At 45.5% G+C, this 19485-nt stretch overlaps 1 protein-coding gene across 1 annotated transcript in view; it reads left to right on the forward strand.

Annotated features, from left to right (window-relative positions):
- Positions 1 to 19485, forward strand: part of PI4KA (phosphatidylinositol 4-kinase alpha) — a 113718-nt gene that overhangs the window by 28659 nt on the left and 65574 nt on the right. Inside the window, exons 8-19 of the mRNA XM_078435488.2 lie at positions 1536 to 1684; positions 3328 to 3393; positions 3959 to 4055; positions 5918 to 6109; positions 6627 to 6727; positions 7584 to 7713; positions 8702 to 8834; positions 10095 to 10190; positions 10557 to 10740; positions 11193 to 11296; positions 13953 to 14121; positions 16320 to 16370. Of these exons, the coding sequence (XP_078291614.1) occupies positions 1536 to 1684; positions 3328 to 3393; positions 3959 to 4055; positions 5918 to 6109; positions 6627 to 6727; positions 7584 to 7713; positions 8702 to 8834; positions 10095 to 10190; positions 10557 to 10740; positions 11193 to 11296; positions 13953 to 14121; positions 16320 to 16370 (1472 nt within the window). The remainder of the gene's footprint in view (positions 1 to 1535; positions 1685 to 3327; positions 3394 to 3958; positions 4056 to 5917; positions 6110 to 6626; positions 6728 to 7583; positions 7714 to 8701; positions 8835 to 10094; positions 10191 to 10556; positions 10741 to 11192; positions 11297 to 13952; positions 14122 to 16319; positions 16371 to 19485) is intronic.

Below are 19485 nucleotides of genomic sequence, written 5' to 3' on the forward strand. Positions count from 1 at the left end.
CCTGAGCTGAAACCAAGAGTTGGACATTTAACCAACTGAGCCAACCGTCTAGCCATCCAGGCACCCTATGAGTTATTTCTTTTTATTTATTTATTTATTTTATTTTGTTTTGTTTTGTTTTATTTTATTTTTTTTAAAGCACAAATCTGATCATCTCTCTCTCTTTCTCTCTCTCTCTTTTTTTTAATATTTGCTTATTTTTGAGAGGGACAGAGAGAGCATGAGCAGGGGAGGGGGAATGGGAGAGAGAGAGGGAGATACAGAATCTGAAGCAGGCTCCAGGCTCTGAGCCGTCAGTGCAGAGCCCAACATGGAGCCCAAACTCACAAACTGTGAGATCATGACCTGAGCTGAAGTCAGACGCTTAACCAACTGAGCCACCCAGGTGCCCCAATCTGATCATTTCATTTCCAGCTTAAAAACTTTCAATGACTCCTTCCCCTCCCCTTGCATAAATCCTAAACCCTTGATCCTTGGCTGTGCAGTTCCTGTCTTCTGCCTCCATCTCTGCCCACCACACACTGGCTAGCTCAGCCACACAGGACTTAGTCCTTATTTCATAGCATCTATATGGGAAATGCCCTCTGATCACAAACTTCTTACCTTATTTATTATTATTGTTGTTGTTATTATTATTATTTAAAAAATAAACTTGTATATGGGGCATCTGGGTGGCTTGGTCAGTCGAGTATCCAACTTCGGCTCAGGTCATGATCTTACGGTTTACACACATTTATAATGGAATATTATTCAGCCTTAAGAAAGGAGATTTTGCTGTTTGTAACAACGTGGATGAACCTGGAGGACATTATGCTAAATCAAATAAGCCAAACATGGAGAGAAAATAAAAGAAAATAAACAGCATGATTTCACTTACATGTGGACACTTTATTCATAAGTGTTCAATGATTGACTTTATTTTTCTGATTTTGAAACATCTAATAATATGCATTTTTGTCCTAATTTTGGTGGTAAAATACGTTGGGGTCCTGTGGACCTCAAATGTTTGCATCTGTCAACCTTTAAAAAGATGTAATTTTTTTCTTCCTACATTAAGTTATATTGTCTGTGTTGAAAATACTAGGATGTGATTATATCTGAGCTTTGACCTGAAACACCCCCCCAAGAGGGGTGGCATCACTCTCCAAGTGTTTGAAATCTGGCCTTTACCGCCCCCCACCTTTTTTTTTTTGAGAGAGAGGGTGCAAGTGAGCGAAAGGCAGAAAGAGAGTTAGGGAGGAGAGAAAGAGAAAGAAGCGGCCTCACCCGAAGCGGGGCTCAAGCTTACCTGATGTGGGACTTGAACTCATGAACTGTGAGAGATGACCTGAGCTGAAGTCAGATGCTTAACTAACTGAGCCACCCGGGTGCCCTCCAGCCTTTACTTCTTAATTAAAAAACAAAGGATTGGAGTATAAACAAAAGCAAACTGTACACTTTTGTTGGTTATTGAGGAGTCAGCTTGATCAGCTTGAGGAAGTATTCTGGTGGTTTGTTAACGTGACTGATTTTCTGGTTCTCCTCCCCTCTGCCAGTATCTTGCTTACCTGATGGGAGTGCCCTGGAGCCTGATCACTACTTCTCCACCATCAGTTCCAGCTTTTCAGTTTCTCCTCTTTTCAATGGCATCACCTATAAGGAATTCAGTATTCCACTAGAAATGCTTCGAGAACTCTTAAACTTGGTAAGGAAAGCTTTGGTGGAACAAGAGATCCTGTGTACATCTAGCAGTAAAATTGCTAGTGGTGTTGGCCTGTGGTTTTTTTTGTTTTTTTTTTTTAAGAAAAACTAGGAGATTTTCAGTATTTCAGAACACCAGTTAGAAGTCATAAATTTTCGATTAAGGAAGGAAGGAGAGTAGTATTCGTGGAGTCATTTGTGTGCTATATTGTTACTGAATCCTTGCAGCACTTGTGTGGGAGAGGCAGCCATTCATCCACATTTTAGAGGTAAGGCAGTCAGTGCCAAATACATCAAGGAACCATAGGCAAAGGGCAGAGATAGGGCTCAGCCCAGGGAGTCTGATCCCCAGTCTAGTTCCTATTACACCTGACTCCATCCCATGCGCTGCTCTTTTTAGATCAGTACAAAACCTAAATTTTTCATATTTGGGTACCTAGGAATGACCGCTGAAGTGAAGTCAGAGAAGACATTGGTGCCATTGTCCCAGTCCCAAAATAGATGGGTCTTTGATCCAGGGACTCTGAAGGTGTTATGATTGAGCTGGGTTGCTTCGAAATAGATTCAAGTGGGTAGGTAGGGGTGGAGATGTTATCAGGGACAGACCCTAAAGATGGGATTTTCTGTTTTGGAAAGAATGAGAGGGAACAAGGACGATACTTTTGAAAGCACGAAGCATGTGCCAGAGAGAGCAGCCATCTCCTTTAGTGTGGCGTGTGAACAGAAGTCACTCAAAAAGGATGGCTTTAAGCTGAAGATGTAGGAGGACATTAAAGCATTGGCAATAATTACTGAGGATAGAGCCACAATGAATTACTAGTTACATGTCCCAAATGGAACATGGCCTGGGTGGCCTTCTCAGATGATCAAGTGGCTTTCAAGTATCATGTCAAAAATCCCAACTGAAGGCTGCATGTTTCAGACTCTTCATAGAGGAAATTATTTTTTCCAGTATATTTTAACTTCTCAAGGTTAGCTTTTCTTCTAGGCAATTTTTCATTTCTTCTCCTGGAATGTTGTTTATCATTGTGCATTAAAAAAAATCAACTTCTTTAAGTACTACCGTGGGGGTGGCAGGCTGTTTTTACCCAGATGTTCCGCGGTTGACAGAATGGTTCCTTTCTGTACTAAGTGCTGGTACAGAGACCGGGTAGAAATAATATCTTCTGTTAGAATGTATGCTGTACTCTGAGTACCTAGGCAGCTTCAGATGAGCCAGTGCACGAGGCCTGTGGGAAGAGGCAGAGTCATCAGGGCTGAGGACCATCTGTGAAGGTGTCCCTGATGTCTGGGAGAAGGTTTGGGTAAATTGTTAGTGATGCCGAGTCTGAACACTTTCACATTCTGGAAATGGAAATCTAATGTCAGCAAATTTGAGGGAGTTGGTTCCTTTCCTGTTTTTATGTTATTCCCAATCAGGGGCAAGAAAACACATCCAAGTGATGGCAGAATTAAGGACATTTTGTGTGTGTAGTTTGATGTGGAGCTATAATGAGTATATTGCTGGCCAGTCATTTCCATCCCATTTTTCACGCTCGTTCTGTGGATTTATCTGTCAGCATGATTTGTTCTTTAGTTGAAGGAGCTGCCATTCCTGTCTCTCACTGTGTTCATCAGGTGCCTCATGCGATCCTATTTCCCTAATAGGTGAAGAAGATTGTCGAGGAGCCTGTTCTCAAGTCCTTGGATGCAGTTGTAGCCAGCGTGATAGAGGTACGTCCCTTTTGAGGGCGCCACCCTGAGGTCAGCCTGACATGAACTTGTGCATGGAGAAAACAGGAAGGGTGTTTTTTTGGGGGGGGCGGGGGGTATAGGGCGGGTGGCTGGAGAGACAGGCTTGTCGGTGAGTTTCCAGCTTAGTCCCCATAATGGCAATGCAGCTGCCACCCGAGAGCTTGCTCTGTGCCGGTTCTTTTTAATAGATCATCTCACAGCGGTCTGGTGGCCCCTTGATTGTCTTTCTCTTCATTTCCCATAAGACGACCAAAGATAGTGAGCATTCAGCCCAGAAGGGTGGTTCGCCCTTCTGGGATGCAGGGAGCAGCCCCCCATAGGCATCTCTGGATAGCTTGAGTTTATCTATTGTTTTCCTCTGGCCGATGCTCGAGAGTGTGAGGAGAATAATTCAAGTGTTCCAAGTGGTGAATCATGATAAACGGTCGTTCTGTCTCTCTAATGCTACATCAGGGGTATAATACCCATGCCTCTCCCTGGAAGGCAAAGGGAGGTCCAGGGGAGAGTTTCTGTAGCATGGTCATGTGCCTCTGCTCCCTCACAGGCCAATCCTAGTGCTGATCTTTACTACACCACATTCAGCGACCCTCTCTACGTGGCCATGTTCAAGATGCTACGTGACACTCTGTACTACATGAAAGGTAAAGGTGGTTTGTGCCCACGTGTGACAATGATGACACTAGGCTCCAGGCCACTGCCGCAGGTCTGTGCTTCCTTTCTGCTGGGGCCACTTAAAAACACATAGGTAACATGTCACATTACTGAGATTTGAAGAAAAAAGCAAGTAAGAAAAAAAACCTCTCATAATCCTGTGCCCCTTTTACCATCCATGACAGCTTCTTTGGTGGATTTATTTCCTCAGGAGCTTTCCTGACATGGCCATATTGTAGTGTCCTGATCACCTGAATATGTATATAATTCAACGTGTCTATTTCAGATATCTTAAAAAGTTAAAAAATAAGAAAATGAGGCACTTATAATCTTGTAACTCAGAGAAAAAGTGTCTTAATAGTTTAGCATGTGCACACACACAAGTTTAGCCCTTCCTTCCAGTTACCCTTTAGTACATTTTTAATTTTTTTTTTTTCAACGTTTTTTATTTATTTTTGGGACAGAGAGAGACAGAGCATGAACGGGGGAGGGGCAGAGAGAGGGAGACACAGAATCGGAAACAGGCTCCAGGCTCGGAGTCATCAACCCAGAGCCTGACGCGGGGCTCGAACTCACGGACCGCGAGATCGTGACCTGGCTGAAGTCGGACGCTTAACCGACTGCGCCACCCAGGCGCCCCCCTTTAGTACATTTTTAAAACATGTTTTCTGCATTCTTCTCTTATGTTACAGAGCACTTTTTGTCAATATAAGTTTTTCTTTTTTGAATTTATTTATTTGAGAGAGAGAGCACAAGAGGGGGAAAGACAGGAAGAGAATCTCAAGAAGGCTCCACACTGTCAGTGCAGAGCCCAATGCAGGGCTCGAACTCATGAACCTTGAGATCATGACCTGAGCCGAAGTCTGGCACTTAACTGACTGAGCCACCCAGGCACCCCTCAACATAAGTTTTGATCAGTGTGTAATATTCAGTCAAGCAGATGTACTGTAATCTAGTTAGCTGTTTTCCTAATTCAATTTTAAGAGCTCCTGGGATTGAGTCTGGCTGGGGCCCCAGCGAATGTTAAGTTCACAAATGAGGGTGCAGGGGACTGGGCTCAGCCTGACCCCCAGGAACCCCGAGGCTTCTCTCCCCACCTGAGCTGCATGTTGCCAGCTTCCTTGGCTCTTCTGACTTGTGCCCATCACAGAGGTTCTTCTGATTTTTCAGGCCCCAAGGATGAGAGTTTGAAGAAGCTGTGAACTCTGGGTACCCCAAAGATCCAGCCCTGTAGCCAGGGAATTCTCTTCTTCAGACTGCAACCAGTTTTTGCACTTAGCTGATAGCCAACAACCTTCTTGTAAAAAAAAGAATTGGGGCACCTGGGTGGCTCAGTCATTGAGTGTCCAACTCTTAGTTTCGGCTTGGGTCATGATCTCATGGTTCCTGAGATCAAGCCCCACATTGGGCTTTGTGCTGACAGCCCAGAGCCTGCTTGGGATTCTCTCTCTCCCTCTCTCTCTGCCCCTCCCCAACTTGCTCTGTCTCTCAAAATTAAATAAATAAACTTAAAATCACCAAAGTATTTCTTATTGTTAGTTGGACCAGTGTCTGTGATGATACATGCCAGTTTCTGTGTTTCATACATATGGGTTTTAGTATATTGACTGCTTAAAACACAACATGGCTCTCACTTCCCTGGGAAATGGTCGTTTTCTTTGAGTGCCAGGTGGCATGTGTGCCAAGAGGCAGCACAGCCTATTCAAGCTCTTCCCACTGGGCACTCTTGAAACCAAAGGAGCCAGTGGCAGACCTACTCCTCTTGGGTATCTGTTAGAGAAGGACCATAGAGCTGCTGCCTGAATTTTGGTGGTTTTGTTTCCACCTGCAATGCCTGCTCTCTTTCCCACAGACCTCCCAACCTCCTTTGTGAAGGAGATCCATGATTTTGTGCTGGAGCAGTTCAACACGAGCCAGGGGGAGCTTCAGAAGATTCTGCATGATGCAGACCGGATCCACAATGAGCTGAGCCCCCTCAAGCTGCGTTGCCAGGCAAATGCTGCCTGTGTGGACCTCATGGTCTGGGCTGTGAAGGATGAGCAAGGTAAGCATTGGCGTCTGCTGTGCCCCAGATGTCTGGTGTCTTGTCCCACAGTTTAGGAAACTGGACATGGGAGGAGGTGATGGGCAAGGCCACAGGGCCTGTGTGTTCTTTCCACTGCTTCCTGATGGTTTTTGAGGCTTTTATATGAAGTGGGAGCTCCGTGCTGGAGGAAAAGGTGCTTGTCTAGGGTGAACAGCAGAATGGGAAGCACGTAGCAGACTGTGGATGGCTGCCACACGCAGAGCACTGAGGACAAGAGGCTCAAGGTCAGCAGAGAGGAGAGAGCAGTCACATACAATGCAGGATGGTGTTTTCACAACAACAGAAAAGGAACAGAGATGAGTTTTCAGTTAAGGATGCCTGCCTGTAAATACTTCTTGGTGTAACCACTTATTATTAATAAAGCCTGCACAAAGTATGCCTCTGGGCTTTTAGTTATGTGATTAATTGGTGAACATGTATTTTGTAAAATTTACCTTTGCTAATTGTCCACACCCTCCTCTGATTTTGAATTTAGGTGCAGAAAATCTTTGCATCAAGCTGTCTGAGAAGCTGCAGTCTAAGACATCCAGCAAAGTCATCATTGCCCATTTGCCCTTGCTTATCTGCTGTCTGCAGGTCAGTCTCACTGACACTGGAGAAGCTTCGATCCCATCAACAAAGCTTTCTTGTTACATCATTCAGGCTCTGATTAGCATACCAGCAGCAGAGTCTGAGCTGTTGTCTTTTTTTTTTTTTTTTAATGTTTATTTGTTTATTTTGAGAGAAAGAGGGTGAGTGGGGGAGGGGCAGAGAGAGAGGGAGGAATCCCAAGCAGGCTCTGTGCTGTGATGAGCCCAACATGGGGCTCAGTCCCACAAACCATGAGATCATGACCTGAGCCAAAATCAAGAATCAGATGCTTAACCAATTGAGCCACCTATGCACCCTTGAGCTGTTGTTGTCTTTAGGAACTTGAACTAGAGCCTGCTATGGACACAGTTCACCAATGAGTGGGAGTCACTGCTGACAGTGTGCCAGGGATTTCTGTCATTTCCAGGCACAACTGAGTACTTCTTTGTGAAGAGGCTGCCCTGTATCTACTGGGCCATTCCCAAGGTCGCAGGCGAAGTGTTGAAGACATCTCCTGAGGTCTACAGTACCAGCTCTGCTCTCTTATCTTGCTGAAATACAAACCCCAGTAACTCTGAATTTGCCGTTGTTCAAAAATCATACTGTATACCCTTTCTCCCCTAAATTTGTTTCCAAAAGAAATGGACACACTTTAGCAATATATCTCCCTTTAGGCTGAGCAGAGTCTAGACCCTCCTTTTTTTCTGTCTTGTTTTGCCCCATGGCCAAAGTGGCCTTGGGAGATTTGACCTTGGAAGTTTCTGGTCAAACTTGTGTATCTGAAGCATTCAGCGTCTCACTGCTTGGACCTGCTCAGCCGGCCACAACCTGGGTTGTGTGACAGGTCGATGGTGTGTTACAGGGTCTGGGCCGCCTGTGTGAGAGGTTCCCAGTGGTGGTACATTCGGTGACGCCATCTCTGCGGGACTTCCTGGTTGTTCCATCCCCCGTGCTGGTGAAGCTCTATAAGTGCCACAGTCAATACCACACAGGTAATGGATGGCTGTACCCAAAGCTATCTCTCCAGTCCCTATGTGCCATGTGCTCTTGAGGCTCCAAGAAAAGATCCACATGACCTTGTGTGCAAGCCCACCATCATTTTGTGACTGAGAGGTTGTGGCTGGGCTGCAACCCTGCACTGTACTTTGGCTCATTCCTTCTTCACGCCTTTCTTCATGGCTTTCCCTACATGACCCCCTCCAGGCTTCAGTTCTTTCCTTCCTCCACCCTCCCCTTGCATATACTCCTATGACTGAGGGGTTTTAGCTCTCTCTGTCACTGAGGCAGTATAAAGCATGAATCCAATGTGTCCCAGACACTGGGCCAGGAACTGTCCATGCTCCATCTCAGCTAGTCCCTATCCCTGCCTTGTGAGTGTATTTTCATGTTTCTATAACAATGGCACAGGTTCAGAGCAAATCTGGTCACCTGTAACCATTAGCATTCATTAACACCTGCTGGGGCTCTAATGTATTGCTTATCCCACCCAGTCCTGTGCAGGTGGATGCTTTATTCTCTCCCTTCAGATGAAGAAACCCAGTCTTCAGCAGGTGAAAGACTTTTCCCTGGACCCCGGGACAAGTAGGGGTCTCTGTGGCTCTAAGGCTCCTGCTCTCACACTCACCCCCTACCCTTACCGGTTTTGCACGTTAGCTAGATAACCTTTGGTGATAGGGCATGTCTCACCCTCGGGGCTGGGTGCCTGTGGGTGCTCATCAGGACTTTTGAACTGTTTCTTAAGAAATTGCTGTGTTACATATTTATCACTTTGCAACTTAAATATTTTTCCCTTTGTTTAAACATGTTTGTTTCATCCTTTCTCTTCTCACTTTTGTTTCTGAAATGTTTGTTCAAATCATTTTAGAGGGGTTGCTTTTATAAGCTAAAAATCATCAGCATATTATTTTGATTTTGAATTATGGAAAAGGGGATGGGAAATGACAGGCTTAACTAGATACATACTTGAATTTTTACATTTAGTTGCTGGTAATGATATAAAAATCAGTGTAACCAACGAGCATTCTGAGTCAACCCTGAATGTCATGTCGGGAAAGAAGAGCCAACCCTCCATGTATGAGCAGCTCCGGGACATTGCCATTGACAACATCTGCAGGTGGGAGACCAGCCAGAGGGAAGGGTGACCTGGGGAGGAAGGAAACAAGTTTTAGATACAGTTATTAAAAAATAAGAAACATTTGTAATTTTTTTTTTTAATTTTTTTTTTCAACGTTTTTTATTTATTTTTGGGACAGAGAGAGACAGAGCATGAACGGGGGAGGGGCAGAGAGAGAGGGAGACACAGAATCGGAAACAGGCTCCAGGCTCCGAGCCATCAGCCCAGAGCCTGACGCGGGGCTCGAACTCACGGACTGCGAGATCGTGACCTGGCTGAAGTCGGACGCTTAACCGACTGCGCCACCCAGGCGCCCCAGATTTGTAATTTTTTAAAGCTTGTTTCTGATTATTTAAACCTATAGCTGATTTAAAAAGAGGGATTATTTCATATTAAAAAAATAAAGCTTCTTTTCTTTTCCTGATCACAAACGTAATTAAAAACAGAAAATTTATAGAATGTATAGAAAAGTAGAAGGAAAGGAATTATCCATCAGCCTGCCATCCAGAGTAACAATAGATTGTCACGTTTCTTCTTTTTTTCTTCTGTGTAATTTTTAGTATAAGAAATGCGGTTTATATGATCACGTGACCTTGCTGCCCAGGCTCCTGCTATGTGAACTCTTGCTCTCCGAACTCAGAAACCACACATATTCTGATTTATGTGAAAATATATCTTTCCATCTGAATTCTGGCTCCTTGCTGTCGGAAGCCCAATTGAGAGAATGTGGTGGCCCCTTTCTATCAGACACATGCTCTTCTCTGCCTGTGTCCTCAGAGCCAAACAGATGCAGAGAGTGAGAGATGCCTGAAAAGATTTTGTGTCCTTACGGGCTTTTAAAAGTTCCCCTTTTCTTTAGAAAATAAGCATTTCTCCATACTATTAAAACCTTGATATAGTATTTAATATTCCCTCAGCTGTCCTGGGACCATCTGTCTTGAATTAGTTACTGTGACTTTTGTTAAGGAACAGTGCTGGAAATTTTAAATTGGGATTAGGGTGAGTGTAACATTCTGAAGGAAACTGTTCTGGTCAAATAATGAAGTTACTGTTTCCGACTGAGATATTTATCAAGTGGGCAAAATCTGCAGCAATTCTTTGAATTCATTCTATGTAATGACTTTCATTCAGATTTCTGGGGGAAAAATGCTCAGAGCAGTTCTTTAAACTCTGTAGACCTGACAAAGGGGAAAAAGCAAACACAAAACACTCATCTGTTGTTCTGATACCCAGTGCTGTGTGGGTTTCCTTATGTCCCAGGTGCCTGAAAGCTGGCTTGACTGTGGACCCAGTGATCGTGGAGGCCTTCCTGGCCAGCCTCTCCAACCGGCTCTACATCTCCCAGGAGAGTGACAAGTACGTCCCATCCCTGAGGGGGCAGCCAGGTGTTCCCTGCAGGCCTACCTGGGGAGCCACCCGGTGTCTTGCATGTTTGTGCTCTTTCTTGCAGTCTGGAGTTGTGCATCAGATCTGTCCCAGGATTTAAGTTCAAACCTACCGTAGAGTATCAATCCTGGACCACTGTTTGGGAGCAGAGAAAGATGTCTGTCTTATTGCCCAGTGCCAGGGACTTTATGTTTCTTCTGGTAGTTAACAATTCCAGGCTGCCACTGTCAGATGACTGTGGTAACGTTTGTTCCTGTTAGCTGTAGCTTGTGAAGCTTCTGGGTTTCGTTTCCCAGAAGACTGTTCTGAGAATGCCTCTGTTCTTCCCTCCCATAGAGATGCTCACTTGATTCCTGACCACACCATCCGAGCCTTGGGACACATTGCGGTGGCCCTGAGGGACACCCCAAAGGTCATGGAACCAATACTGCAGATCCTGCAACAGAAATTCTGCCAGCCCCCTTCCCCCCTTGACGTTCTCATCATCGACCAGCTAGGCTGCCTGGTTATCACCGGAAACGTAAGGCAGGACCTGCTGTGAAACCCACTACCCTATGCAAGCTTTGTTACACTCCTTTGACTATCAGGAATGTTAAAATAGGTTAAATTTACCCTGTAGAATTAAATGCTCACAACTGTCTTGACATTGAACAGGGAGATTTTTTCCAAGTAAAAGAGAATAGTATCATGGTTCCATAAGAGCTAGGGATAAAAGAGGTTTCTTTAAACTTATTTCATGCTGATGTTAATAACATGTAATAGGATTTACATTGAAACCATCTCCCTTTTAGCCTTTGAGGTTTGCCTAAAACTTTAGGAATGGATGCCCTTGATGGTCTTTCAGGGCCCTATTATGGTCCATGCATGATTCCAGAAGCTTTCCCTCTGAATGATGGGGCCTTTTCCATGTATCAAGGAGTGCTTTCATGGAGAAGTCATGACATGGTTTAACTGTCCCTCACTCTCTTCCAGCAATACATTTATCAGGAAGTGTGGAATCTCTTCCAGCAGATTAGTGTGAAGGCCAGCTCTGTCGTGTACTCAGCTACTAAAGATTACAAGGATCATGGCTATAGGTAACTCTCTAGACCTCATTGTCACTTTAGATCATGACAGTTTTTAGCCGTCTTTGAAAGTGTGAAGTTTGGGGATTTATTTTTTGAATAAACTTTTCTTCCTACAAAAGCATTATGTGCTTCAAATTAGTGCATTCACAACCAGGAGGGGAAGACCCCATGCGACTGCCATCTGGAGCTGACCATGTCAGTGTCATTACCCCAAACCCTCTGTGACTCCAGACAGGCTCATAGTGTCCACCCAGCTTACCCACTTTTTTATGTAACAGCACATAAGCCATGCCATTAACGTTCCTCCATGTGCCTGTCATCTTTAATGGCTGTGTAGTGTTCCATCATATAGCAGCATGGAGATTTTTTTTTTTAATGTCTATTTATTTATTTATTTTTTTTTTTAATTTTTTTTTTTCAACGTTTTTTATTTATTTTTGGGACAGAGAGAGACAGAGCATGAACGGGGGAGGGGCAGAGAGAGAGGGAGACACAGAATCGGAAACAGGCTCCAGGCTCCGAGCCATCAGCCCAGAGCCTGACGCGGGGCTCGAACTCACGGACCGCGAGATTGTGACCTGGCTGAAGTCGGACGCTTAACCGACTGCGCCACCCAGGCGCCCCTAATGTCTATTTATTTTTGAAACAGAGAGACAGAGCGTGAGTGGGCGAGGGGCAGAGAGGGAGACACAGAGTCTGAAGCAGGCTCCAGGTTCTGAGCTATAGCACAGAGCCCAATATGGGGCTTGAACTCACAGACCGTGAGATCATGACCTGAGCCAAAGTCAGACGTCCAACCAAGTGAGCCACCCAAGTGCCCCAGCACTGAGATATTTCTAACTAGTCCCTAGCTTGGATGTTATTTTCCAGTTTTTCTGCTGGCAAGTGCTACGTTGAACAATCTAATAGCTGCATATCTGTGAGTGTCTCTGATGCTTTCCTCAGGATAGATTCCCAGAGGTGGGATTTGGAGGGCCAAAGGGAGTAGACATTTTACATCTTTACATGTTTGATATTTGTGTAAAGTCTGGCTGGTTTTTCCAGAAGTCCAAGATATGCTTCCTTGTCTATTCCTTGCCCTTACTGGGAATGTCATAAGGGCAGGGCACATCTTTCCATATATGGAGGATCTCAATAGAGTTTGACAGGTCAAGGGAAGAGAGGGACAGAGAGGTGGGGCAGGGAGGAAGAGATGTTGCCCTTTTGTTGGCATTTATGGTCTCCCCTCCTGATCGTTACATGCAGGCCTCGCTCTGAAATTCTCTCTGAGTCAATTTAGTGGGTGGGAGTGTGGCTGTGTGACCTCCAAAAATGATCTCATCTTCTCTGTGCCTCCATATTTTCATCTGTCAAATGAATGCCTGTCTCTAGTTGTGTGGATAATTGAGATCATATATGGGAAAGCTCTCGATAAATGCAAGCTCTTGGCATTGTCATTTCTTTGCCTTCTCACTGCCTCCATTGAGAGCCTAGGCTACCAGAACAGCCTAAGGACTAGTTTAGGGAGGCAGTCAGCTCACCTCCCCTTTATCTATTCTGGTCTCTGTGAAGAAACTGACACATGGACCAAAACAACTCTTTCCCTCATTGCTTCCTTGTCCTGAAAGTGACTCCTATACCTCCTTGGCCTTCACATCTTCTCCTCCGTGTCTTTGCCCCTGCTGTTTTCCTTCTGACCCTTGCCTCTGTCTTACTGCTGTGGGCAGTACTTGGCCTTCTCCATGCCTACCAACTCTTCAACTTCTGACTCCAGTTCACTCTTTCATTAAGCCTTTTCTGATACTGCCACTAGAAGTGGTTTGTCCTCTTCCTTACCAGTGAAAGCTTTTACTGCCATTTATTTTCCCTTACCTCCCAGGATTTCACGTGTCTGTGAAGGGGGTGCTGTTTGCTCAGAGATTTCCAGGGGTTAGACGGTATGGTGTGCTCAGTATTTCACACATAGTGTTTCATTCCTCCTAAACCCTGTGAAGAAGGAATTATTTTATTCCTGCTTTACTCAGGGGGAAACTGAGACTCAAAGATGAGCCTCTCACCTGGGGTCACATAGCATGCAAGTGGCAGGCTCTGGCTGCCCCCAGCACCTTCAGAAGCCAGGCCAGCCTTGCTGGTTTGCTGTCTCTGGCTGGGGAGGGCATCATCAGCTTCATGTCCAGGGGTTACGTGGGGCCAGCACTGTCCTGATGTAGGTTGTCCCAGAGCCACTGAGTGCTTCCTAAGTGTCTGATGTGAGCTAATGCTGTGGGCTGGAGGTAGCGTGGGGAAGAACCTGATCATCAAAGGAAAGTTTTATAGATGGTAATAGTGAATTAAGGGTACCTATAATTTGAAAGGAAAGCAGGGTCCAGCCAGGATTTTAGCTATGTAATGGGCTCTCGACACTCAGAAAACAGTATCCTAAGACCTTCACAAGTTCCATAGGTGTGGATTCCTGGAACCTAAACAGTTCCCCAAGGTCCTTAATGCATGTCTGGAGAGGTTAAAGCCATTTCTATAGCAGCTGACTTTCCTTTAGGAGCTGGTGTTCACAGAGAGGTTCATCCCCTCTGGAGGGCTCCTCTGTTCACAGGCACTGAGAGGGGTGTGATGAGGCAAGAGTTAGTCAGCCTCACCCCTGCAGTGTAGGCCCTTGTGTTGTGGCAGCTGTCATTTCTCTCTCCACCAGGCACTGCTCCCTGGCAGTGATCAATGCCCTGGCCAACATTGCAGCCAACATCCAGGATGAGCACCTTGTGGATGAGCTGCTCATGAACTTGCTGGAGCTGTTTGTGCAGCTGGGGCTGGAGGGAAAGCGCGCCAGCGAGCGGGCCAGCGAGAAGGGACCCGCCCTGAAGGTAGGCAGGAGGAGGCCAGTCACCCTGGGGCATCTGGTAAAATGCAAGAACAAAGGGGTTAAGCTTCCTTCTCAGGGATCCTGAGAGGGTGGTTTTTTTGTAGGACCATGTCTGGCTAGTAGCAGCTACCTCCTTCAGCCCAGGATGGTAAGTAACAGCAACCTAGTGTGGATTCCCCCAGACCCCACTCTTTCTTCTCTTAGTCATCATGAAGTCAGGGGGCTGAGGCTTTCATCAGAACTCAGTGACAACATGAGAAGGGCCCGATCTGACCTAATCTTGGGCTCTCCAGGGAGACAGGTCCACAGGGACAGACAAAACGACAGGTCTCGAGGTCCCAAATAGATTAGGGGGGTTGAAGTGGGTTAAGCCTCCTTTCCCATCATCTCCCCTTTGACATGTCATGTTGGCACCAGTCTCTCTTCCAGACTCCCCACCTTTGTCCTCCTTTGTCTTTTCCTCCCACCTCCCCTCCTCTCCTTTCCCTTCCCCTTCCCCTTCCCCTTCCCCTTCCCCAGACAGTTGCTGTTTGCCTACTGTGTGCCTAGATCAGGGATCAGCTCACCTTTTCTGTAAAGGGCCAGATTATATTTGTTTTAGGCTCTGTGAGCCATATAGTCTCTGCTGCAACTAAGCTCTCTTCTGGTGGCATAAAGCCAGTTAAAGAATGGGTGGGTGGCTGTGCTCCTGTGAAACTTTATTTCTAAGAACAGGTGGTGGGTCATACTTGGCCATCGGCCACAGTTTCTTGACCCTTGTTGTGGGTGCTGGGGATATGGAAGTGAGTAGGCAAATTGCCTTCTCCTGCAGACAGCAAAAACAAAATGGGACAGTGAGGTGAGGGGCATTTTAGATCGGGCTGTGTGAGGTTCTGAGGAGGTGACAGCTAAGTTGGAAACTAAATGAAAAGGAGCCCTCTGTGTGAAAATCTTGGCCAAGGGGGAGTAGCTGGTACAATATGGGGTTCTGAAACCCTTCACTCTAATTTAGCCTTCCTCTGCTGGACTCCTCCGACAGTAATCTGGGTGACTGATTTCTATTTTTCTTTTTTTACATTTTTTTTAATGTTTATTTATTTTTGAGAGAGAGAGAGAGAGAGAGAGATAGCACGAGTGGGGGAGGAGCAGAGAAAGGCTCTGGGCTCTGAGCTGTCAGCATAAACCCGACATGGAGCTTGAACTCACAAACTGTGAGATCATGACCTGAGCTGAAGTCGGACGCTTTACCAACCAAGCCACCCAGGAGCCTCCAGGAACCTACCTTTTAGAGTTATTCATTTTTTTTTCTAGTTATTTTTTAAGTAACCCCCACATTTTCCATAACTTGGAAAGAATATATGTTTATTATAGAAAAGATGCAGAAACCTATAACTAATAAAGTAAAAAGCACCCATAATCCCTCTACTCATTACTGACATTTTGAAAGACTTCCTCCTAGATTTTTTAATGTTTATTTATTTTTGTGTGTGTGAGAGAGAGAGAGACAAAGTATGAGTGGGGGAGGAGCAGACAGAGAAGGAACTGTAGAATCCGAAGTAGGCTCCAGGCTCTGAGCTGTCAGTGGGGCTCAAACTCACAAACTGTGAAATTATGACCTGAGCTAAAGTTGGACACTTAACTGACAGAGACTGACAGAGCCACCCAGGTGCTCTCCTTCCTAGATTTTTTTATGCAAATATATTTATTTTACATAATTGGGACTTATAGCATACTCTGAAATCCTGATTTTGCTGTGGGGACTTTCCAAGGATGAGTAAATATTTTTCAGAAAGTTGTCTTTTTTTTTTTTGAGTTTATTTATTTTGAGAGACAGAGAAAGGAATGGGGGAGGGGCAGACAGAGGGGGAGAGAAATGATCCCAAGCAGGGGATGCAGGGCTTGAACTCACGAACCATGAGATCATGACCCGAGCTGAAACCGAGTCAGATGCTCAACTGACTAAGCCACCTGGGTGCCCCAAAAGCGGTCTTTTTAACAGCTGTGTGGTATTTCATTATACACAGGGGCCATGATTTATGTAATCGTTCTGGTTAACATGTTTCCCATTTTTTTGCTATTAAAATGATGTTGGGTGAGCATGTTTATATATCGCTTTGTATGTATCTCATAATTTCTTTGAAATTAACACTATGTTTGTCTTTTTTCTCTTTTAATGAAAGAAATACATGCTTCCGATGACTCGATTCCATTCTTTTCTAGGCTTCTAGCAGTGCGGGGAACTTGGGTGTACTCATTCCCGTAATCGCTGTGGTGAGTATTCATTAACTGAGTGGTTTTATTTTTTATTTTTATTTTTTTTGATATATGAAATTTATTGTCAAATTGGTTTCCATACAACACCCAGTGCTCATCCCAAAAGATGCCCTCTTCAATACCCATCACCTACCCTCCCCTCCCTCCCCTCCCTCCCCTCCCTCCCCTCCCTCCCCTCCCTCCCACCTCCCATCAACTGAGTGGTTTTAAACTTCAGATACCGTGACCATATTTTCAGTGGTGCCTAGTGGTACACCACAAATTCCTTAGCAGAATGCTGCGTGGGGGCCACAGTGATTCTGTACATGTGCCACCTCCAGCTGTTCTGGGACTGTCCTATTGGTAGGTGCCTGCTGTGGCCATACCACCTTACTCCCTTTCTCCGTGCTCTGTCTGAGCCGCCTCGCCAGTTGACCAGGAAACGCACTGTGGTTCCCTCTTGTGTGGCTCCCAAGTCTGAGGTGTGACTCTGGGTTTGTCCTGTGTCTCACAACCTGTTCTGGTGCCTCTGACGGTGGGCAGGCTCTGCTTCCATCCCCTCTCGGTCCCCTCCAGTGAGATGAGTCCTCTGCACGGTGCCTGGTTCTTGGAGCTGCAGCCCTCAGTGCGCTCTGTGGGGGCATTGTTGACACAGCGGGCTGGTCATACTTTGGGGTACAGTCCCGCCCACTGCCATGGTAGGCAGCTCCCAACATAGGCCCCATCCTCTGCCATAGCACTTCCATGGTGGAGAGGCTGTCTCCATTTTGTCCTGTCTTAACCTACAGCCACCTCTTCCCATATGACCTTTGTGGAAATTGTTTTCCCCTTTCTCAGTTCCCAGCTGCCAGTCCTAAGTCAGGGCCCCAGGTTCTAGTATTTGTTTTCATCTGTGATTCTCTAGCTTCCACTAAATCTACCTTCTAGTTAAGCCCTTGATTCTGCCTTCCAGTTCCTTCCCACTTCACCCCACCCCCAGCAGTTTGACTGTTGAGCACTTACATGCATGTCCCTTCACATGGAACGCCAGAGGGGCTGACCTCCCAAGCTGCCAGGGTGACCCAGGGGCCTAGAGGTCAGGCAGGTGGACAGAGAGGCACCTCTGCTGATCTAAGTTTCTGTACTTATTGCATTCTACATCATCACTCAGAATCTGGAGACCTTAGATGTCTGATTTTAGCTGGCCAAGGTGGGTGAAAAATAACAAACTGACTGGTTTGTTATCATTTACCTTTAAGATGTCACAGGTTGCACATTGTGGTGCATTCTGCTTCTATTCACCTTCCTTCTGCCTGTCCTTTCCTTTCTCCCTCACCCTATAAGTGGCCAATTCTGGAGCAGGAGCTGACTTGGCTTGCATCTGGGTCAGGACAGTCTGCTTTTCCTGAATGTGCCTGAGGGGACAAGGGGGCCTACAAGTTTGCTTGTGTAGCTTGCACCTGTAGCTGCCTCCCTGTAATCATGGCTTTTCACTTCCCCTTGGGAATTTTACCACCTTCATACCTGTGATCAGGTGCTCTCCCACAGGCTTTGAGGATTTGAGAATGGCCAAGACTCTCAGCCACAGTATTTTTCATCACCATCTCCATTGGTTTTTAAAAACATAAACATTTTCTCTTTATACTTGATATTGACTAGTGTACAATTGTGTTTTAGAAGTACCACTGTACATGGATCCTTTGTTTGGATGGAGGGAAAGGTGAGGGGCATAAAGTCCATGGCACTCTTCTGGCCTATTAGAGGCAAGAAGGGCTGGCAGCAGGCTCCATGAGAGAGCAGGTTTTGGCAGCCAGGAAGCATGTTTGGGGTGACACTCGATTCAGTGAATTCTAGTGAGTTTGAACACCAGAATTCTGTGACCCAGGCACATGGGTACAGCATGTGTAGCTGTTATCATTTAGAGTTTAAATAAATGCATAGAAGAAATTCATAGAGGGTACTCTGCACTTCCTGGGAGCAATGACTGATGAGGTTGGCTGGGAATACATAGGGTTTAGGATCACAACCGTTGGGGTTGGACTCCTGGTACTGTGTGTGTGATCCTGGGTGAGCATCACAGCTTCTCTATGCTTACTCTGCTCACAGAGCTTCTCAAAAAGATGGAGATGAACCTCTGAAGTGTTGGGTCAGTGTAGGCATGACTGTTAGCAGTGATAGGCAAGCACACACTCACTTAAAGTACTTTGTTTACTCCACTGCAGTGACCTTTTACATGAATAGAATAAGTATTGTAGTCTTAACAAAAGTTAATGGTTATATTACGGGGGAGGAAACAAATATTTGATTCTATTGCTCAACAAAGAGCACAGAGATCATGGGATCTTGTATTTGCTTTCTGGTTTACCCCTTGGACCCTCTGGGAGAAACTAGTTTCCAAAGCGTTTTTTAAAGAATGTTTGCCTTTCTTTCTTTTTTTCCTTTCTTTCCTTTCTTTTGGAAAAAGGTACTCTGTTTTGCATCTTTTGATGAGTGTCTCCAAGTACTTAGTTCAGTGGAAGAACCAGTGGGTTTGGGGCAGGAAGCCTGGGTGTCTGTCCAAATGCAGCTTATCAGTGACTTATCAGTAACCTTAAGAGTCTGGAGGGAGTCACTGGAGGCCAGGTCACGTGATCTCTGAGGCTCCTTCAGAGCTTAGGTTTGGTGATCTTTGACCTGCAAGTTTGTGAAAAGTATTTCTTTAGAAATATCCTGATTAAATTGCTTCTCTTGGTGTCTAGCCAAGGTGTTAATTAAGCACCTTGAAAGGTATCTAATGCTTAGAGTCCTGTGTGCTCCACTGTCATAAACCAGTGATTTGATAAGATATGCTTCCTGCTCAGAAAACATTTGTGCACTTCACTGAGAGTTAGTTTACCTGTGCCACTAGTCATTTTTGTAGCCTTGGGCAGGTTATTTATTCTCTCAGTGCCTGTAAAATTAGGTTTGTGAACTGACAGAGTTTAGGTCATGGACTCCTTTGAAAGCCTTGCCCTCTCTTTCCATAGAAAGGCATTTCTTCACAAGATTTTGCATTTAATCTCAGGAAGCTGAGTGGGAGAAACCCACCCAGGGACCCCCAGTTAGGAACCCCTGGGCTAGGTACTTTCTCACCAAAGATAGTAATAAGAAGGCCTTACCTAACTCTTGCTAGGCA

The sequence above is a fragment of the Panthera onca genome, chromosome D3 (genome assembly GCF_046562875.1).
Source record: "Panthera onca isolate mPanOnc1 chromosome D3, mPanOnc1 haplotype 2, whole genome shotgun sequence".
NCBI lineage: Eukaryota > Metazoa > Chordata > Mammalia > Carnivora > Felidae > Panthera > Panthera onca.